At 41.2% G+C, this 22548-nt stretch overlaps 1 protein-coding gene across 1 annotated transcript in view; it reads left to right on the top strand.

The window, feature by feature from the left end:
- Positions 1–22548, top strand: part of ARFGEF3 (ARFGEF family member 3) — a 126627-nt gene that overhangs the window by 51365 nt on the left and 52714 nt on the right. Inside the window, exons 6-10 of the mRNA XM_006084420.3 lie at positions 10517–10639; positions 13860–13902; positions 16313–16391; positions 20716–20820; positions 21680–22013. Coding sequence (XP_006084482.1) covers positions 10517–10639; positions 13860–13902; positions 16313–16391; positions 20716–20820; positions 21680–22013 — 684 coding nt within the window. The remainder of the gene's footprint in view (positions 1–10516; positions 10640–13859; positions 13903–16312; positions 16392–20715; positions 20821–21679; positions 22014–22548) is intronic.

Raw genomic sequence — 22548 nt, 5'->3', positions numbered from 1 at the left:
AATGACAACTGTAGTGTTTTTGATTGTTTGTTTGTTTTTTTGTGGGGTTCTTTTGGTTTTTGTTTTTTATCAGAGCAAGAAGCAGGGCTGGCATGTGGGAGGCAGGCCTGTGCAGGGCGGGAAGGGAAATGCAGCCGTCACTGTGCAGCCGGCCCTTGGGAGCTGTGGGGGCACAGGTTGTTGCAGCACCCTACGTTGTGGGATGGCCACCAGGAAGCCCAAGCTGAGAGGAGGAGGAGGTTGTCTTTATCCTCCTCGCAGGAACCAGTTTTCGAATAAGAACCTGAAAGTTGGGATGCAGTTCCAGAAGAGTGGACAGGCACTGCCCTGGACCACCCAAGTCAAGCGTGTTCACTGAGGGCGTCTGGAAGCAGAGTAAAGACTCGGCAGGCCTGTCCAGACCGTGAGGCAGCAGGGCACAGTGCTCCCCACCAAAACCTGTAAAGGAACCTGTTTTTGAAGAAAATCTCAGCCTGAGAGATGTAAAGGTAAAGGCCTCGAGCTGGGAGGTAGAAACAGGGCTCCGGAGTCCCATGTTAAGATGTCGGCCCAGCTCTGCCGCCCCCAGCGTGTTGCCTTGGATACCGCCCTGGCTTCGGGCTGCTTCTCTGTAAAAGGAATGCTAACAGTGTGGTTGTGCCGATTGGACAAGAGAAGTAGAATCCACATAAATAGCTTTCCGTGCAGGTCCGGCTGCATAGTAAATGCTTGGTCAGTGTCGTTATGAAACTTCACATGGACAGTGGTGTTGAGGTTACCCCTAAACAATATGGCCGATACCCTGAAAGGATGGGTCAGCGAAGGGCCAGCTTCCTGAGAGAACTGTAACAAGCTTACTCGAGTCCCCGCTTGTCCTGCCTGCAGCCCACAGAGAGATTTCCTAGCTGGACAGGAGTTCCCAGTCAGTGTGCAGATAATGAAGCAGGGGCAGACCATCGCGGAGAAACCTGCTACTCCAATGCTAGCTTTGACTTGTTGCTCCTCATAAAGACCTGGAACTCTATTCCTTGGAAGGAAGAAGAACTTGGTGAAGTTCTTAAAAATAAACTGTTCATCCTGTGTTTGATAGCGGCAGCCTTCCCCTTGCAGGCCCACAGAAGATTCCTTCACCCCGCTGTGGTGGGACCCAGGGTATAGGCTGCCTCTTCTCCAGGCCTCTCAGATCCACCACTCTGCTCCAGTGACTGGACATTCTGGAAGACTCTCCAGCAAGGCAGGGGTAGGGACTGCTTCGTAATGGCCCAAGAGTCACCACTTCAAAGCACCTTTGATAAGTGTGCAGCATGGCCCCTCTGGACCTGGCATGGACACCAGCTTCAGAAGAGGAGGAATCCAGCTCTCCTGCCTGGCCAGCCCATGGGTCAGGACATTTCCATATCAGTCTGCTGAGGGAGGCCGAGTGACCCATGAGACAACGAGCATACAGGGTCAGGGGTCACTCCGATCAAAAAGCCACCAAGAGAAACACCCTGGAGAGTACTCCTCCTGCTAAGAAGAATAGTGCCCTTTATTCATGGCTGCGACTCAGCATAGTTCTAGGCGTAGCTATAGTTCTTGGTTCTCTGTGGCCATTCCCTCTAAGAGTCAGTAATTTGGAGGAGGCTTGAAAACATATAACATCACTCGCGGTAAGAGACAAGTATATGCACTCCAAGACGGTGTTCTGTCTACACCTACTACATATTTAGCATTTACTCTCTGCCAGGCACTGTTCTAAGAACTTTACCTACATTAAATCATATAATCCCTATAACAATACTGCAAAGCAGGATAAGGAAAGTGACACAGAGAGAGGTTCACTATCTTTCCCAAAGTCACACCATTAGGAAGTGGTAGAACCAGGATGCAAGCAGATGTGACTGAGCTTTCGGCCTATACACTGTGCAGCACGTGTTATCATCAGCTCACCTGTAGCAGACCCACCCATAGGAGCCCTCATGCTGCCCCTGTGTAAATGGTGGTAACCCACGAAGGGGCCACCTCTCCCCTCATCCCAAACCATGCTCAGGCATGAATACCCTGCAGGCACAATGTTGAAATTAAACTACTCTTGCCTTTTATCTTTGATATATATCTTTTTAAGAGAGTAGTTTACATCAGTTCACAGTTGATAATGAGTAAAGATCAGAACAAGAGATGGGCTTACCAAAGGTTCCTATAGGTTCCTATAAAAGGTCAACTATTTTCAATAGTTACTTGATTAAACTTTGACTTCTCCTCTTTACTTAGCACAAATAAGATGCCTCGGGTTGCCCCAGAATTCTGAGTAGTGCTTTGGTCTTAGGCATGCAAACTTGTAAACGCTTCCTCCCCCTCCCACAGAAGTCAAGTTGAGAATCACTGCTCTGATAGTTACTATTCCCTCCAGCCAAGCTTTGTCATAAAACCACGTGGAAATGTGCTGTTGTGCTCTAAAGCCTCAAGTGTGTTCCACCCACCAAATGCATGGGCAGTTCCTCAGGCCCCAACCCAGACCAAGGAATAAGAATCTGCCTTCTTATAAGCTACTCCGATGAATCATACATATTAAAGTGAGATCTAAAGGTCATGTTCTGCTGGGTTTATAGACCTAAAACCCCAGTGACAGCTGCCGTGCCTCTGCTTGGCTAATGGGACCACCCCACAAAGTATGGAGTCCCACCCAGCAGCAGCATCCTCTCGATGGTGATCCCCCAATGGTACAAGCTTTTGATTCTTCTAATCACCCTTGTCTCTCATCTTCTGCCACATCAACTCCACATTTTCTTCTTCCCATTTGTCAGCACTTGATATATATTAAATGTATTTCTTTTTATTTTATTCATTGAGTATAGAGAAAGAGAGAGAGACATCAAGTTGTTCTTCTACTTATTTATGCATTCATTGGTTGCTTCTTGTACATGCCCTGACCAGAGACTGAACCTCCAACCTTGGCATATCAGGATGACGCTCTAATCAACTGAGCTACCCAACTAGGGCTCAAACATATTTCCTAAATGCTTTAACAGTTGAATCTGCTACAGAGTTATCCCACTGTTCCATCTGAATATGTGTTTTCACCATTAAGACACAGGGTCAGCCTTTAAAAAAGGAGGGAAATGCCCCCTCACTCAATCCATATTTAGGTAACTTGGCATAAAAAGAGCACAGAGTAGATCTATTTATAGGAAAACATAGCAACAACTTATAAATGTAAGTATATGGATCAGTAGTTATAAATATTAGATTATCAAATGAATAATGTATAGGTAATTTAAGAAAGGATAATAGTAGAATCATCTGGAATCAGATACATGAGATAGGAATAAACATCTTTCTTAAAGGCCTTCATTTTATGGGTGTCTGTTGTGTTTTGTTTTTAATTTGCAAAATAGCTTACAGTCTTTTGGTTTTCACCGGAGCAGTCATTTAAGAAATGCTTTTTCATCACCAAATTGTGGGAATGACAAAACAGACTTACTAGTATACTGCCACACACACAAAAATAATAGTGCTCTGTAGACTTACTGATACCCAATGATTTTTGTAAGCTCTCAAGTGCTTTTCACCTGCTAACTTAGCCTTTGAAAATCTGCATCTCTATTTTCAAAGCAGGACATTTCAGCCTAAAACTACCACTTAGCTCCAACAAGCTTTCTTGGTTGTATCTGAACTTTCCATAAAGATAAGTCTTGCCCAGCTGGCGTGACTCAGTGGTTGAGCGTCAACCTATGAATCAGGAGGTCACGGTTCTATTCCCTGTCAGGGCCCAGGACCAGGTTGCAGGCTTGATCCCTAGTGTGGGGTGTGCAGGAGGCAGCCAATCAATGATCCTCTCTCATTAATGATATTTCTCTCTCTCCCTTCCTCTCTGAAATCAATATATATATATATATATATATATATATATATATAAATATATATAAAGATAAGTCTTTAACTTAAGGGAAAAAAGTGACATTTTCTCCTCTTGTCATGTTTGATATAGCTAGGGAAACAATTTATAAAAATGCTTTCAAATAAATCATTTAAAACAGCTATGGAAATGTTGGGAAAGAGTCCAGACTTTCTTTTCTTTTATACTCTGCTGTGCACTGACTATTACTCAGAGATAGTGCTTATCCTGAAACCTGTTGATCAGGAAATGGGATGTGTACTTACTTACGTATGAAAAATGAGGCTATTTCCCCAAGGTACTGCTGAAACTTTACAAGGATTGTTAAGCATTTAAAATGTAAATAGGAAGGTGGCAGCCTTCGTTTGTGTGACTAGCTTAACTTGCTTAATTAAACTGCGGTAATGAAAGTTTTTTCAGTACAGGGTCTTTCACAATATGGGAGGAATTAGAAATATCACCAAATTTAGAAATGGACAATTATGAAATATCCAACATGTGTTTTTTATGAATTATCATTTTTAAAACTCTATACGGATACATAATTCTTCTCTTTATTGATTGAAAGCTGGGCCCAAGATTTCTCTTGCTATGGTCAAATTGGCAGATAATGTTGAGTTTTCCAGGTTAGCTATCTTAACAGGAAAAGCTGTGGAAATAACATTGCCCAGGTCCTGGGGTTAAAGAAAGAGGTGGTGCCCAAACCAGGTCTATGGAGTTAATTTGAAGATGGTTAATGATGTTGTTTCATTGGAAAGAACATGCCTGCTGAAGGCTCCTGTATGACATTTTCTCAGTGAGAAAGTCGAGTTCATAAATGTGTATTTTCTGGTTTGATCTTATTGACTCATGGGAAACTTCTAGTCTCTGATTCTGTGGCATGCTGTCAGGTTCAAGCAGAGTTTGTCTCAAAGATTATTTTATTTTTTAAGATTCTTACTTTCAGGGACCTTCTTGCACTTCCATCTATCTATCATCTATCCATCCTTCAATTCCAAAACACTGGTTAGTAAAATTTGCTAATAATAGTTGAGTCCTTAGGTCATGTCAATAGTAGCATTTCCCATACATTCTCTTTTAATCTTTACCACAGCCAAGCTAGATAAAGAATCCCAGGGAAAGTGAGGTTCATTTGCTTGTCTAAGGTTCTTTAGCTAGACATTCAAATCCAGACTTTTTATATTCAAATATGTGCTCTTGGCCACTATGTAATATTGCTTCCTGGTAACCTCCGTCTTAGCATTAGGATCTTGCCATAGTAATAATGACAACCGACTGAAATTCTTAGGAGTCTTACCCACCTGAGACCTTTACCAAGGCATTTAATTCGATAATGGCTCTATGGTCTTTTTTCATGTGAAGCAGAAGTATTGATGAATTTCACCTTTTTTGTGTGACCATGGATTCAAGTGACCATTAATCAATCATATGCCACTTTCTTGAGTATCTTTACATTTTGATACAGTTTATCTTTTCTGAGCATTGTTACCATCACAGGATCTGGAGTTTAGTTTAGTTCCACTTGTTACCCCAGGGACCTTCAAAAACATTGAGGCCCAAGATCTGCCTCCAGAGATTTCAATGTAATGATCTGGTTGTCATGAAAGTATTTTTTAAACTGAGCTGACTTACAACCCTTGAAATGTTCAATGGTACTTTTTTTAAGTCTATTTCTGAGATATACTTCAAATAAAGTATTCTACAATTAAGGAGCAGATAGTCTCCAGATATGACACAGTTGACCTGATCCATTTCTCTTTGAAGCATCTTATTTGCTATGTTCTGGTAAGGCTGGGAGGAGTAACCCTACCTCCTGGCAAGAGAAATGGCCAAAGGAGCCCAAACCATTGTCTCAAACCAGCTGAGGCCATTGGAGTAAAGAAATCCCATTTTAAGGGACTGCTTTCTCCACTTTGCCTTCTGGAAACACTTTCTTCTTTGTGCGTAAGTCTCTGTATTGACTCTGTTTTGACTCCTCTGAGGTTTCTGTTCTTTGGCAACTTACTGCCAGATGGGCTTTGAGCAAACTAGTTTTTTGTGCAAGGAATTTCCACACACGCCTTTAATTTCTGACTTGCAAGGCTCTTGAAGAACTTATTTAGAATTAGAAGACACAGAGCAGTGCAGAGCTCCTCTCTACCTCCTTTGGGCTGGCTCGGCGGGCAGAGGCTAGAGTTCAGTGGACCCTGTGTAGACCAAGCAGAAGGCTCTGCCTGAGAAGGTGCAGGGATTGCTGGGCTGAGGTATCGGAATCCATTTTAACATGTCAGCTAAGCCAAGAAGAATGAGAACGAGGAAGAGGGAAGTAACCGTCAGAGTTGTCCATGTATGCCTGGGCATGGTAAGAGTTTCCTTCTAACTGAGATCCAGAAGGAAAACCAGTAAAATTCCTACCCAAGCATGATGATCAGACTTTCAGTTTCCCCTTGTGTGTATGTGTGTGTGCCTGTGCGTTTGCACCAGCGGGACCCACTTATTGAGGTGCTCCTGTTTCATACCTACCTGTTATTGCCATTCAGCTGGAAACAGCCTGGTCACTGACTTGTCAATGTGATTCAACAGAGTTTAGACTTGTAGTGTTAATCAAAATTTTCTTAATTTCTAACGTGATCAACAAGCATTCATAGTCTTTCCTACATAAAAGACAGTTCTTCTGCTTTCTTGCAGTTTAATCTCTGATCCTTTTATTTGTATCACCATAAATTATTTTTATCTCCATAAAAATTTTCCAATTGGAAACCTGCTAGTTCTTCTCTTTATGGGACTTATTACTCAGTACCATGCACTGTTTTGACAAAGCTGCACCACTAATCCTTCAGATAGGAAAGAGAAAGTAAATGCACAACTCAACATGGTGAAGCTCATATGCATTTTGCAAAGTTAAGCAAATTTCTATTGTGGAAGCTTTTTTAAAACTTACCACTTTGGCCAATGTTGAATATCTGCTACATTCCACTGTGCTGCTTCATATTTAATAATAGTGATTCCACCCTGGGTTTAACCTAGTACTGTTATTTATCAGTCTACTTAACGACATAAAACTCTTATTGCTATATATGGCTTGCAGACTTGGCTTTGTTTTTTGTTTTTTTCCTTCTGCTGTCGGGGTTTAATTTGCTTCACTAACAGTTTGTTTTTGCTCTCAGTTGTGTTTAGCATGCCGTAAACCTGGATGTCCACAATTGCATGAAATGATCAAAATGTCCATTATGAAACTCCTCACTGCCCTGTGTCTTCGTGCGTTCCCTGGTGATCAGGGGCCTGTGGCTTTTCACAAGGTATTGGACTTGGTACCTGGAGCCTCTGGCAGAGATCCAGAACTGAGGCTTTTTAAATGTCAATTCTACACTACGAAAGCAAAGGGCATGGGACATAGAGGTGACATTGGAGATACGAAAAGAGGAAATTGATGAGCCCTTTCCCAGAAACTCAGCCTGCATTTGGACTTGGTATTCTCTTAGCTTCTCTGATTCAATGTGCTCATTTTAGCACTGCCCCATAGTAGAAAAAGAAAACCATTCATAATGTGAAAACCCATTGGCCTTTTAATACAATGGTCAGGTTTATCATGGAAACCCTAGTTCTATGAACCTTACCACTTTACCAATTTATTATTATTCTTATAGCAAGTGTAAGAAACTTTTCTTCAGAAGATGTCAGAATAGCTGAAAGCATTTCTTCCTGGGCATCTAAAGATAGCAAGTTATCATACACATACTCATTTTTACATTTAAAAAGATACCCTTTGGTCACATGAGTATTTATAATCCCAACGTGGGCAAAATGAGCTTCTTTGATTAATCCTTTTTCTAAAAAAGCAGAGTAAACATGCTTATCTTTTCCCTTAATAAAATGCCTCCTGCAGTAAGTCATTTCCACTGTTATACCTCTAAACACTGAAAACGGTGGTGACATTAAAAGTTGAAATACATTTGGTATCTAGGAAGTTTTTTGCATGCAGTGCTGTTTGTGTTACTTAAAATTTAGGTCCTCATGTGTGCTTTTTTTCATGGGTTTAAAGTGACTGATGTAATTTTTTAAGGAAGGTTTTATAGTGGGTATGGCTCTTAGTATTCAGTAGAATTGTGATTATATTGACATAAAGTATGTAGTTCAGCTTTCAAAATAGCTACTCTTTCATCTTTAATGCTTCTGAGACTTTAAATTTCTCCTGAAATTTAAGCTTAGCAATCTGAAAGATCACAGTTATAATGATTTCTTGGGAAAATATAAGATTTAAAGAAAACTTGAATTCTGAGGTATAAATAGTACCAGAGTGCCTAATTACACTGTAGAGAATCTGGTTTCATCAAAGTGAACCAGTGCACTCATTTAGATGTATTTTCAAGGCTTTTAAACCATTTTATCACATGCAGAAATAAAGGCCTTTCAGGATTAAAACACCTTTTTTTCTAAGTATGTATAAATAGTACCTTCGAGTACATTACAATCCATGATTATCTGAGAAAATGAGTTTGAAGTTAACCTGCCCTAAATGGTAGTTTGAAAAACAAATATTTTTAAACTTGCTCTTACTTTTTTCACATAATATGAATAAATCCAAGCCAACTTCCAAATATACTTTTGAGTTTTAAGTGCTCATTTGGAATATTAAGCATTTAACAGGAGATAAATTTAACTGTTAGAAAATATTTACTTTCACTTAGTTAATTTTACCAAAAAGGCAATTACAGAGAGGCCTGACAGAAAATTCTAGCTTAAGCATTAGCAGCAACAAAGATTAACATTTAGTCTCTCTCCCGTCTCAGTTATCAATCATCAAATTAAATTTGCCATTTAGGTGAGAACCTAGTATTTTCAATGTAGATAATCTTGGAGTTATTCCTAGAAAAATAATTTAGGCATACTACACCCCTTTTTCTTTCTGTAGGACTAAATATGCTTGGTAAAATGGAAAGGATTACATACATTATGGAGAGAAAAAGTGGACCAATTTAAAGTATGCATTTATTGTTATGCCCATTCCTATACCTTTCAGAGAAACTAGAGGCAATAAAATCTGAAAAGTCATGACATTGAGCAGCAGCATCTTCAAGTGAGAGAATTTTCCCCCCCAAAATTGGGATTTCTCCATGCTGCAGCCATCAGGGAGCCTCCTCAGGTTCCACTGGGCATTCAGACTCACAAGACACAAATAGGCCACAACTGGCATTATATTCCCTCGGCAGGATACAGGACAGGGAGCAGACATAGGTCAATGGAGGCGTTTGTCTTTCCCAGGCATCCTAACACCAGTACTGAGGGTAGGCTCTGGCTCTCAGATGTCAGCTTAGGAGCAAGAAGATAAGAGCACCTCATGGGTGCAGTCACCTTGGCTTAGGAGCCCCATGTTTCAACTAAAGTTGACCCTTGAACAACACAGGAGATAGAGGTACCACCCACTCATGCAATAGGTAATTCAGGTGTAACTTTTGACTCCCCCAAAACTTAACTACCAATAGCCTACTATTGACTGGAAGCCTTCTCAATGACATAAATAATTGATTGACACATGTTAATGTTATATTATATACTGTGTTCTTACAATAAAGTAAGCTTAGAGAAAATAAAATTTTCTTAATAAAAATCATAAGGAAGAGAAAATACATTTGCAGTACTGTACTATATTTATCAATACCGTAAGTTTTAAAAAATTCATGTGTAAATGAACCCAGGCACTTCAAGCTCGTGTTATTCAGGGTCTACTGTGCTGTATATAGGAACCAACTTCCCTGTACATCCATAGTCAGAGCTTGCAGCGTTCCCTCAGAGGACATAAGCTATGACACGGGTCACTCAGGGATGCTCAGACCTGTGACTCCTTACTAGATTTTTAAAGTTAGTTTTCAGTTTTCCCAATTCAAATACAGCTTGGTAATCAAGGGGGGGGGGAGGGACATTTTACCATAAGCCATGTTACCTAGTAACACAGCTGACGTCCACCTTTATCAGGTTTCCAGGAGAACACGGAGAGAGAGTTAACCCAAGGTCAGGCTTGTTCATAGAGCAGCAGAAAGGGCTTCACTAATCCTCTCCCCACACCTGGTAACTCAGGAGTTAGTAAATTCTGCTCTATTTTGCCTTGAAGGGAGTTTTTCCTGTTTGTTTGTTTTTTTTAAAATATATTTTATTGATTTTTTACAGAGAGGAAGGGAGAGAGATAGTTAGAAACATCGATGAGAGAGAAACATCGATCAGCTGCCTCCTGCACATCTCCCACTGGGGATGTGCCCGCAACCCAGGTACATGCCCTTGACTGGAATCGAACCTGGGACCCTTCAGTCCGCAGGCCGACGCTCTATCCACTGAGCCAAACCGGTTTCGGCAACTTTTCCTGGTTTTAATTTCCAGCCACCTGAGTTTGTCCCAGACAGAATTCCTGGGCATATCTAAAAACCACTACGTTGCATTCTCCTCTGGTACTCAGAAGAATGAGCTTCTAAGAGGGACAACCTGTAGGGAAATAATACTTTTCCTACATGCTTAAAACATAGATGCTCAGGGGTTTAAAATATATGGTAGGACTCACTGATAGCTAGTTCTAAACCAGGCTGACTTTCTGTTTAAGAGCAATTTCATATCCTCTCCGGTTAATTCCAAAGCATGTTGGTAATACACGGATATCTATGGAGTGTGTATGTTGCTGTCTTATCTCTTTACCAGGTGTGCATTGAGACATACACATGTAGCTGTCACCAGCGTAGTATAAACACTGCTGTGCGGGCCACTCTCAGTCAGATGCTGAGTGACTTGACTTTACAGTTACGACAAAGGCAGGAGAATACGGTGAGCCACACGTTCATCATAGCCTTGCCAGTGTCTCTGTGTGTAACCGCATGTATGTGTCCCCCGCCCCACATATCCCCCACCCCACGAACTCCCCACCCCCACACTCTGCCAGGGCTGCTCCCTACTGAAACCATGGAAGGGCTGGCTTGGTTTTGAAGAACATTTATTTATGTAAATTAAGCTCCTTAAATATATATTTGTCTGTTTCACTCCAAAGCTTTGGGAGTTTTTTCCTTACAGTTTCTGTCTTTTTTTTAAGTCATTATTTTGAAATTCACTTTTCTTTTGTAATCTTTTTTTTTAATTCTCAGATTAAAAATATGTTATATAAAAATATTATATTAACAAATACCAGAAGTAAATTCAAAATTAATAGCAGTTAATTCCATGCTTTGAGGCTTGTACCTGTGGGTTTCTTGCTAACTAAAGACTCGTGACTGGCGGTCTCCTTGACCTGCGGGCACTGGCAGAGTGAGGCTGGACTTGTCATCTTTCTGTCATCAAAACACCCTGGAGCTTTTTGCTCTAAACTTGAACAGATTGTCTAAAATGAGTGTTCCAGGGAAAACGTAAACGTAATTGGCTTCTTGCATAAATTATCTTCCGGGAACGTTAATGAGGAGATGATTCCTCTTCAAAATTGGTGTTTTGTTTTTTAAATCTGCCTCTGTGAGAACTCAGATTAAAGTTCTTTTAAAATCTGTAAAAGAAGTATTCTGAAGTGAACACTTTATTGTTTTTTAGAATGGGAAACGTCAGTCACAGCCTGAAATATCTCAGAAATTAATTTTAGAATTTGAGATTTTATGTTTAACTTCAAATATTGCTAACTTTTAACTTCAATTATTATGTAATTTTTAGAAAAATCTCACGAAAGCAGGATTTGAGTGGAACTTTTGAGATTATCTGGTCAAATTTTTTTCATTCCTCATAAAAACAGATGAGGACATGAAGCCCAAAGAGATGAAATTGAAATCTAAAATTAATGAGCTTACCAGTGAGAGAGCCAGAACTAATCCCTGCTCTCCTGAGTCCCAGCCCAGGTGATTAATTGAGCTCTGGCAGCCAGTGTTGGGAAAAACAAACACTAATCAGATAAAAACTAATATTGATATTTTTCTTGTGTATTTTCTATATCCAAAGTTCAAGTTTCTATTTAAAAAGTAATTGTTTTAATTTTAAATTTTTTAAAATATATTTTTATTGATTCCAGAGAGGAAGGGAGAGGAAGAGAGAGAAAAAAACATCAATGATAAGAGAATCACTGATTGGCTGCCTCCTGCACTCCCCCTACTAGGGATCGAGCCTGCAATCCGGGCATGTGCCCTTGACTGGAATGGAACCCATGACGCTTCAGTCCACAGGCTGATGCTGAGCCAAACCAGCTAGGGCAAATTTTTATTATATTAGCTTACTCTTTGTTAAAATTATTTAATGTATGCTAGCATTTGAATGTGGTGGTGTGATAATATTAGTTTAAAATAAGTTCAAATCTATAAATAGAAAACATTAAGAGAAAAAAGTATTTTTAATGGAAATAAACCCAAGATATTGAAAATTATCATGTTCATATACAGTCAATCATATTCCGTCTTTGCTAAATAGCCACATGGTGAAATACTAGACTAGTAATGATATCTTAATGTTTTGAGATGAAATATTTCAATACAACTTTGTAGTTTCAAAGTGATTTCAATTATATTAGTCATTTAATCTTATTTTTAAAATTTTAAGTAGGAGATTATTAGGTTTCAAATGACTCAGCCTTACAGCTCATGTTGCTCTTTTGTAAGAATGGTAACAGGTATAGTTGGTAAGAGCTGGCTAAAACCCAAGGGTTATTTGCCTCTGTCCTTCGTGGCTAATCAGCCTTCTGGTCCTGCTCATCACTGACCATCTGGACTCACCCCAATCGGAGGCAAGATCCCAAACTAGGTAGAAAATTAATGTTTCCTATTACTGCCTTTCTGTTACTCATGCGGTCCCTGGAGATATTTTCATGTCCCAGAAAGACTCAGTGCTCAGTATGCTAATATTCAGAGCATCTGTGATGTCTACTAGAGAGACTAAGTCTTGCCACCTAAGAACGGTTATTTTAAAAAGCCATTAAAGGGCATGGTCCAAGGAGGCTATGTGTTCTCCCTCGGGACACTGAGCATTACCTGGGGAATCTGTGTGGTGTTCAGCGTGACCCATCACTGGAAAGACATTGCAGGCCATCTCAGAATTAGAAAGACTTAAATGCTATGGAAAGAAAATCAATCTAGAACGCCAAAAGCACTAACATGAACTGTGCCTTCAACCTAATGTCTGCCTGCGTCCCACCCCACCTCCCAGTACAGGTTAGCATTTTACAAAGAATGTGTGGAAGCAGCTGAGCTTGCAAATTAGGGAACAGAGAATACTAGAAATATGTTCCTATAACAAGTTTAAAGACAAACAGTGCCATAGGATGATTTATATGTCTTGTAGGTGATTAAATGAAAATGCCCTCTTACTATCTTATCTCCCTGTGCTAAGTGTTGGGGAGACTGTAGAGCCTAGTTCCTATTCTCTGCTCAGTAGTCATGGAATTCTCCCTGCAATGGAAGTCGGTGTAACTATTTGTAAGTACCTTTCCCTTCCTATTCTCCCTTCCTTCAAGGTTCTGTCTCTACCTTGATAGTTCTGGATCTACCAAGCGATAGCCTAGACTGGTTGGTCTGGTCAGACAGTTGGAAATTAATATGCCACCTATCAAATAGGAAACTGGTACTTCTGACCAGCAGTCATCTTTGGACCTGGATTTTGAAGTCCAGAAACAGATCCTTCTACGACTAAGACTCTGTATTCCTCAGGTGCCAGAGTGTAGTCTGTGACCTTGGGAAATATAATTATCCCTGCAAAGGCAACTCAGCTGTTTAGGTGGGTATTGCCCCCAGTCATAGCTCAGCACCTGGAATGAGATAGTGTATCATGGGGCTTAAACTCCCAGGAAGTTTATGGACTCTTGAATGAATTATTTTTGCAACTGATAAGTTCAGTTCCAGACATATGTTTTCCTAAATACCATGAATAATGAAATGCTATCAAGACCTGGAGGGTGAACTTAGGTGAGTTAGCTGAGCCCAGAGCACTCAAAATGACATCTTGTGTCTAAGAATTTTCCATTGTTTAAGTCCGGGTTTTTTCTTGCCTGAATCTACTAATTGTCCTGTGTGTGTGTCTCCCTTACTAGATAATTGAAAACCCGGATGTCCCACCGGAATTCGGGAATCAAGGTATTGAATTTGATTTTCGCTAGTTCTCAGTTTAAAAAGTGGGTATTAGAATGCCTCCCGTGTGCTTGGTGTTGGGGATGTAGGGACGAGTAGAGCTCTCAGGGTAGTCCACCTCTCTCCTTGGAGCTTCTGTTCAGCTTTGCCTTACATGGTATGATTAAACCAGCTGTTGTCTTCCTTCTGTTCCTGCACTCTTATGCCCGCCACCCCTGTTCCTGTCCAACAGTGAGAGGGAAAGGAACTCCTCATAGACCTTCCTGTTGGAGGCTGGTTTTTTAGTTACATCGTTCTTTATGAAATCGGGGGTATTAATTGTTAAAAAGAGAATGAGATGGAGGGAGGTAGAACCCTGATTGGTACAAAGTGCTATTGCACCCGAAGTATGTTTGTGAAGTACCAGTTTTTTGATATAAAAAAGGAGTCATCTCACAAGGAATCTTGCAGAAGGATAGGAATCAAGGTAAGGAACTCTCATTCTGACCCCACAGGAAAAAGAAAAAACAGAGATCTACATGTAATTGATAAGCAGTTTGATTTTTTTTAATGTTTGGTAGTATTGTTTTCAGAAAGAGATATGGAAAATTCAAATCATCTTATCGTAAAAAAATGGAAATGTACGTTTTATATCAGATTTTATTCAGTGATTTAAAAATATTGGAAAAATTTCCCTTTTTGATATTTTTGAAAGTTAACAGGGAGAAGGGGTGGAGTAGAGAGACGATGGGAATGGAAGGGAGGGAGAGCTATACACAGCCACAATGAGGAGAAAAAGAGTAAATAAAAGAAACGAGAGAAGAGTATCTGAAGTCATTTTCTAAATCATTGCTGGAGTGGTTGTTTTAGCCATGTTCTCGGGCTGTGGACTAGAAGTGCTACAGATTCTCTTCACCTTTTAATGCTCCCAGTGATAGGCTCCAACATTTTCTACCCCTCTTTCCTTCTCCTTTGGCAATTGCAGTTCCCATAACATCTTCACTTTATTGTAGAATGATTTTATATACTGGAAAGCAGTTCAAAGTCCTCTTGGTCAAAGATACATCTTTAAAAATATATATTAGTACAAAATTGATGGACTCATTTGAAATTTATCTAAAATTGAGTTTAAAGACTACTTATGGGTTTTATTTTTTTTAATGTTTTTATTGATTTTCAGAGAGCAGAAGGGAGAGGGAGAGATAGAAACATCAATGATGAGAGAGAATCATTGATCAGCTGCCTCCTGCATGCCCCCTACTGGGGATGGAGCCCGAAACCTGGGCATGTGCCCTGATTGGGAATCGAACCATGACCTCCTGGTTCATAGGTCAATGCTCAACTACTGAGCCACACCAGCTGGGCAGTTTTATTTATTTTAACCTAACGTTTTATCATTGTACCTTTCTCTCTCTCTCTCTCTCTCTCTCTCTCTCTCTCTCCCTCTCTCCCTCTCTCCCTCTCTCCTTTCTTTCCTCCCTGAATTTAAGATAACAAATTCTAAGCATCAGCATTTCTCTTTCCCTTTCCCTCTTCCAACTTTACTTTTCTTTCTCGCTTACACTCTGGCCATTTTTTCCTTCATCTTCCTTGACTTCATGGTCACTCATTTATTTATACATTCATCAAATATTTAGCCACATTTGTATAGATCTTTACAAGTTTTTATTTTAAAAAAACACACACACCAATGCTCCCACTTGTTACTTTCCTTGGCCCAATTATTTGGTGTAATGGGTATTATCTCATCTCACCACAATAAAAACTGACACTTACCCAAGCTTATGCAGTCAGCAAGTTGTGGACCAGTACTTAGGTCGATTCCAAATGTCAGCCTTTTCCCAGTGCACTCCAGTGCTTCTGTGAGAGTTTTGTTGCTGGTTTCAGGATTTGAACATGTTTTTTATTATTTTTTCTGACATTTGCTGTTGCTCCATTAAGACCAGAGCTCTGAGGATGTTGGACAAATAAAGTGGGTGAAGAAGATGACCAAATTGTTTTGCCCTCTTTCTCTAGCTTCCTAGTTTGAAAAGCCCACCTTTCTTAAATGCTGCCATATTTTATCACGTTGGGATACAATTCTGCTCCACAAAACCCAGAAAAACAAGAGGTCAGAATAAGGGACACATATATAGTCTACTGGCCTAAACATTGAGAAAATCATTGTCAGTTGTGGTGATTCTTACCTAAATGTCTTTTCATTAAGTGTGAATGAATTTCATAAGAAACAACCTATTTTCTTTTTAGACTATCTTTTGAGTGTTTTATTTAGAAAGGAGTTATTATATTAAAATGTGTTACACTTCCTTGGTGGCCTAAGGAAGTCAGCATCTAAAAATCATCTTTTTAGTCCTGAAAACATAAAAAGGAGGATGGGAAGGACCGTTGAGGGACCTTCGAGTGCGCCTGCTGATGTCTAATAACCTCCTGTTTGCAGGGTCAACCGTAGAGGCCCTCTGTGACGACCTCGTCTCTGTGCTCACTGTTCTGTGTGAGAAGCTACAAGCCTCCATCAAGTAAGTGCCGTCAGAATCGGTGCTCTTATTCACTAACAGTCTGTTACCAAAGTGACTTTTGTCTTTAACAATATGCAAAATATAGGCAGAGTAAAGGACGATGGCTCCTCCCATTGGTATTAATTTCTGAGAATTGGTTTCAGTGACCTTGGGCAAGCCTGCATTACCCAATACTATTACTGATGGATATAACTTTCTGATGAGAAAATGCAAAGAGAGTCAGCCCCTCAAGCATGGATCTGAATGGAAAGAATGTTGGCTGAGAGCTAGTAGCTGTGAAGGCTAGTCCTCACCGGGACATATCCCAGCTGTGACCCTGAGTCTCATCACACTGTTGCACCTTTCTCCTCTGTTACAGGCAGAGTTGGACTGTGTGGTCTTTTTCTGTCTCATCGAACATTTCCTGAGCCTCTGAGCTCACATGCACATCTTTAAAAAGAACATGTTACTCTGACTTTTATATACTTTTCACTTTTATGCAATTTAATTTAATCAGCTGTCAAGGATGCTTTTTCTGTACCCTCTACCCCTGTCTTATCATTATTAGGGAATAAAACAAATACCACTAAAACTTTGAAAAGTACAAAGGCTGTGTTCACTACTTTGCAAGCAAGGGAAAACCAATAAGCTAAACTTTGTTTCTTCTGAGTAGTTTACTAAGGGAAAACTCTAAAGGTTTTTAAGTGCTAGAAAAGTTGGGGAACTCATGGTAATTTGCCATTAATAACCCAAAACTAGCCATCAGGATAAGTCAGAATGAGTCTGTGTGTCTACAAATGATAAATTAAAGTGTGTCTTTGTTGATTGGTCAGGCAAGAGTCCTCACCTAGGTCCAGGAAGGACTTTAAGTTCATGGTTCTTTCAAACGTGGATGTCTCTAACATCAGCTACAGGGACTCCCCATTTGTAGAGTGACCACATGACCTAGTTTACCTGGGACCATCCAGGTTCATGCCTGTTGCAATTATTATAAACATTCAGTGCTGATATCTTATAAGAAGTTCTGGTGTAAGTGGAATTTTTCAACTGCACAGTGCCTAGCATGTAGTAACGACTTGACAAATATTAGCTCTAAAATTGTCTTTTTCCTTTCAGCATTGCCAGTGCTAGCTTATGATGCATTTGGAACATTGAGCTTCTTATATCAGAAATTTGACTGTAGATTATTAGGAAAACATATGGCACAAACATTCATTGCAAATGCATACAGATTAGAAACTAAAAGTCATAGATTTCTGTCAGTTACTAAAAAAAAATGTTTTTGAACCATATGACTAGAGAGCTACAAGCAGCCATCAAGTAAGTGCCTTTAAATGGGGAAAGTAACTCCTGTGACATGTATATGTTTTTCTAGGGTTTCTGATTGGACATTGGATCAGAGATACTTTAGGCATATTGTGATATTCAGCTTAATAGTTTCCTTGCTTGGTTTTTCAATGCACTTCTGCCCCTGGATACTGTTTACCTTGTTTGAATCTGGTCTTTCCCATCATGATTCTATTACCCTAAGATGGGGGTTCTATTGCTAAAGAATCTGAGGGTGCAGCATGCTTAGTACAGCGTCAGCAGAAGACCTTTAAGTCCACCTGGTCAGGTTCTATCATGCGCTTGGCTACTGTCACTCTGGCAGTTGTGTTAATTCTCCTTGTTAACTTTTCACACCTCTTACCATTTCTTCTGATTTTATTTTCATAACTCCGTGTGTTTCTGTTAGCTAAACTTGACACCTCTCTTACCATCTAAATATCTTCTTTCTCTGAAATCATGCTATGGTCAGGACGTCCCTTCAACAACCATCTCCAAAATATCTCCTAGGACTTTAGCTCTGTAGAGATATGTATCCCTGACATGTTCAATCTCTCAGGAAGATCCAGAGAAGGCATTCAGGTACTCAGAATAACTCGAATGCCTTAGAGATATGGTATTAATAGAATTCTATATTAGGCGAGTTACATGATGTTTATATCCAAGAACTTTTGGAAGGATAATTGGGCTTAGGAATATATTTATTCATTCTCTCCCTGTTCGTCTCCCACCACCCTCTCCTCCCCACACAGAATGTCAAGGAAGAATCTGCACCAAAGCAGTCTTGGAATCCATGAACACTGTTCTGTGTTCATCTCGTGTGTTCTAATTCCATTCCACTGCTCACACAGTGGCTTAAGTCCCTCTCTCCCTTTTCTAACTGAATCTGAACTGTTTTAGGGGAAGCAAAGTCAGAATCGTTCAAGAGAAAACTCTGGAGGTTCAGAACGTGCCGCCCGATTGCCTGGCAGAAGTCCCTCCAGGACGGGCAGCTGCTTAGCCCCCACAGGCTCCGGGTCCACTCAGGAGACTTGTTCTCCATGGGTCCTGCACCTGCAAGAAATTCAGAGATGAGCAGAAAATGAGGCCAGCAGACACTCAGCCTGCCAGCCATGAAATGCTCAAACAAAAGACCAGGCAAAATGACTCACACCCTCCTGCGCAGGCAGATTTTTCTCTAGTGTGTTTTGAAAGAGTTGGCTGGTTTCTAGGCTCCTTTCTGCCTTGTGCATCCTACACATCTTTCCGTCTAGAGTCAGACAAATATCACACACACACACACACACACACACACACACACACACACACAGTGCACGTGCCTATGTGTGTGTAGTGAGGGGCATGCATGGACAGTGCTTACATTTCAGACAGCCCCTCTAATGACATGATTCGTGTAAGGTCATTAGCACCTGTTTTTCCAGGTGCTGCAACCCACAGAAAAACTGCCACATTTGATCTCCAAGGAGACTCCCAGGCCAGTTACCTTGGCAATGCATTCTCCCTGTCATCTGATGCCTGGGGGTTGCCACAGCCACTTCACAGATACTCATAGGAACCTGGGCTGCTCAGGGAAGCCTGTGGGTATAGGTGTACAGACACAGGAATTCCATCCCTGGCCCAAGAGTGGCTAATCATGTCTTGTCTTTCTTCCTCTTCCCTAGCCACCACTCTCCTCTTGGCAAAGAATAATTTTTGAGGAGACTCAGCCTTGACCCGTATCTCCTTCCACCCTCTGAGGGTTTTGTGGAGTACATCCAAACCGGAGTGGAATTCCCTTCTCAAAACCATCGCATTATCTTTTTTTATTTTTTTATTTTTTTTAATTATTTTTTATTTTTTATTTTTTTTTATTGCTTAAAGTATTACAAAGGGTATTACATATGTGTCCTTTTGCATTATCTTTATCATTGTACAGTTCTCTTTTGGCAAGGGAGATCTCTGAGTCAGCAAATGTTTTCTGTAAAGGGCCCCATGCTATCTCTGTGTCCTGTTCATTTTTGGTTTGGTTTTATTTTACAACCCTTCAAAAATGTAAAAATCTTTTTTAGTTAATAGGCCATGGCAGGATTTCTCCCTCAGGCTGTAGCTTTCCAACTGGTTTTAAAGCATAATGTCAGTTTTACCGAGCTGTATCACCAAGGTACTTAACATAGAACTGAAGTGAGGGTCCCCAGCCCCTTCTTCCGATCCTTTGTCTGACAGCTGTGTGGCCATTGTGTGGATGTGACCTGGGCTTTGGGGGGAGCGGGGTCTGGTATTAACTGCCTTTCCTTCCTGTCTCCTTAAGTTTCGAGTCTGCCTGTCACTGGTCTTGCCTTTTTCTTCTGCCCCCTTCTCCTGGAAGTTATTTGAACTGTTAAGGGCATTAAGCTTCCTTTGGGCACATTTTCACTTTAAATCAGGAGAAAAGAGACAACCAAAATTATTTTTTAAAACAAGTTTCTCCTTTCACTGAACATTTTCGTTCCACTCAGGATTTCTGAATGAATTGTCTTAAAAATGCGTCCTTGAGCATTACATGCTTCCTTACCTAATTCTGGTGGGTTAGGCAGCAGACGTAATCTGGGTATGAGAATGTGCATCCCAGCCCTGGCCGCGTGGCTCCATTGGTTGAAGCATCGTCACAGAGTTGGTTCCTACTCAGGGCTGAGGGATCTATTCCAACGCTCTCTTCTTGGCTTATAGAAGGCCGCCTTCTTCCCATTTCTCTTCACATTATCCTGCCTCTGTGTATCCCTGTCTCCAAATTTCTTCTTTTTATAAGGACACCAGTCCTATTGGGTTTGGACCCAGTCTAATGACCCCACTTTAACTTGCTTGCCTTTATAAAGAACCTATCTCCTGAAAGGTCCCATTCTGAGGTATTGGGGGTTAGGACTTCAACATATGAATTGAGAGGAGGACACATTCAACCCATAACACTAACCCCTTCCCCCAACTAACATTTCTGTAATGCCTACCATTTTCCCAAGTGTTTCCCACACATCACCTCTAACCTTGCCTTGGTTTTGTTCTGCAGCGACAGTCAGCAGCTGCAGCTGCTGTACCTGGAGTGCATCCTGTCCATGCTCAGCAGCTGCTCCTCCTCCATGCACCTGCACAGGGGCTTCACAGACCTGACCTGGTGAGCGCCCCCCGCCCCCACGCCAGCCCAAGGGCTTGCTTTTTCCCCGCTGTGCCCGTGGGTCCCTTCCCACAACCCCCATGACCCGCCAGGCCTTTCATCTGTGTAAATGTTCTCGCAGGGAAAGTAGGGAAGTTGCTTTGCTGACATGCAGCGGAGCGAAACTGATGATTACTGCAGCAGAATAGGCCTCCAAGGCCCTGTTACAGATTGTTTATATCATTGGATCGTGAGACTCAGAAACGAGGAAATTATTTTCTAGGTTATTCATTTGTTCTAAAAGCATATAAAGGCTCCGGAAAGTTATGCGGGGTGGCGGGGGAGGAGCAAGAAATACTGAACATTTTCTTAGCCCCACCCTGGTACATTTTCCATCTCAACCCGAATACTAGTCACTTAGTCATAGTCAGAGATTCACACAAGAGACGGGGCCTGCAGGCTGCCAGCTAGTTGCTCTGGGTTCCTCGGCTTATCCACAGGAAGGAATATGAACGATATGTGTCAGAATTTTAAATAAACTTCTCAAAATAATTTTGTTACTTATAGGAAAAGGAAGCTTTATAACTGAGCTATTTCACATTTTTAGTCTATTTCCCTATGTAAGATGGTTTCTTGGTGCTTCTCTTGATATTTTATTTAGTTAACCGTAGCTTGACTTATGAGAAAAAGTATTTTATTCTTATACTCACAAATGATGGAGAGACATGGAAAACTGAGGCAGGACGTAGGCAAAAAAAGGAACAATAAAGAACCCAACTCTATAGTCATTTGTGTGGCATCTGTGTTTGCACCAGGATAGTATTCACATTTGATCCTTTGGCTTGTAGTGAAACTCATTTTTCTCCCCATCTCTTCCCAGGAAAAACCTTTGCCCTGCTCTGATCGTGATCCTGGGGAATCCAGTTCATGACAAAACCATCACCTCTGCTCACAGCAGCAGCACGAGTGCCAGCATGGAGTCGGACTCGGCGTCCCCAGGCATTTCCGACCATGGCCGGGGCTCGGGCTGTTCCTCCACCGCACCTGCCCTGAGCGGGCCGGTGGCTCGGACCATCTATTACATTGCAGCCGAGCTGGTCCGGCTGGTGGGGTCGGTGGACTCCATGAAGCCCGTGCTCCAGTCCCTCTATCACCGCATGCTGCTCTACCCCCCACCCCAGCACCGGGTGGAAGCCATCAAAGTAATGAAAGAGGTAGGGATGCACTAAAGAATACCACTGCGCATGCCAGGGACTGAGCACAGTATATTTAAGCAAGAAGCACTTGGAAATGTGTACCAATCACCTGCTCGGACTTCATTGCTACCACACTCTATCCAGTAACAGATAGTCTCTTTAGGGTTGGGGTGTGTGTGTGTGTGTGTGTGTGTGTGTGTGTGTGCATGTGGAGCAGGGGTCAGGAGGGGTATAAGTGCTCACTGATACAAAGCCGTTTGATAATCTGAGCTGTATGCATCTGATTGGGCCCTGGGCTGAGATTCTATTCTGCTCCCTTAGGCACTGTTTGTGCAGATGTGTTTATCTACTCATCTTTGCCAAAATTGGATTTCAAAATTTTATGCTCAGATTTTACATTATCCAAAAAGGAGTATTACTAATGGGACCCTTCGCCCCATCCCTTCTTAGGCCTTTTATCTCCCAAACATCATGATCCTGGTGAGAATATAAAGGTTGTCCATACCAGCGTGCTTCTTCATGGTTTTGAGGAGGAATTTGGGTTATTTTAAAG

This window comes from Myotis lucifugus, unplaced genomic scaffold (assembly GCF_000147115.1).
Source record: "Myotis lucifugus unplaced genomic scaffold, Myoluc2.0 scaffold_11, whole genome shotgun sequence".
NCBI classification, from domain to species: Eukaryota; Metazoa; Chordata; class Mammalia; order Chiroptera; family Vespertilionidae; genus Myotis; species Myotis lucifugus.
Note: the sequence above shows the minus strand (reverse complement) of the source record. Positions and strands in the feature narration are given on the sequence as shown.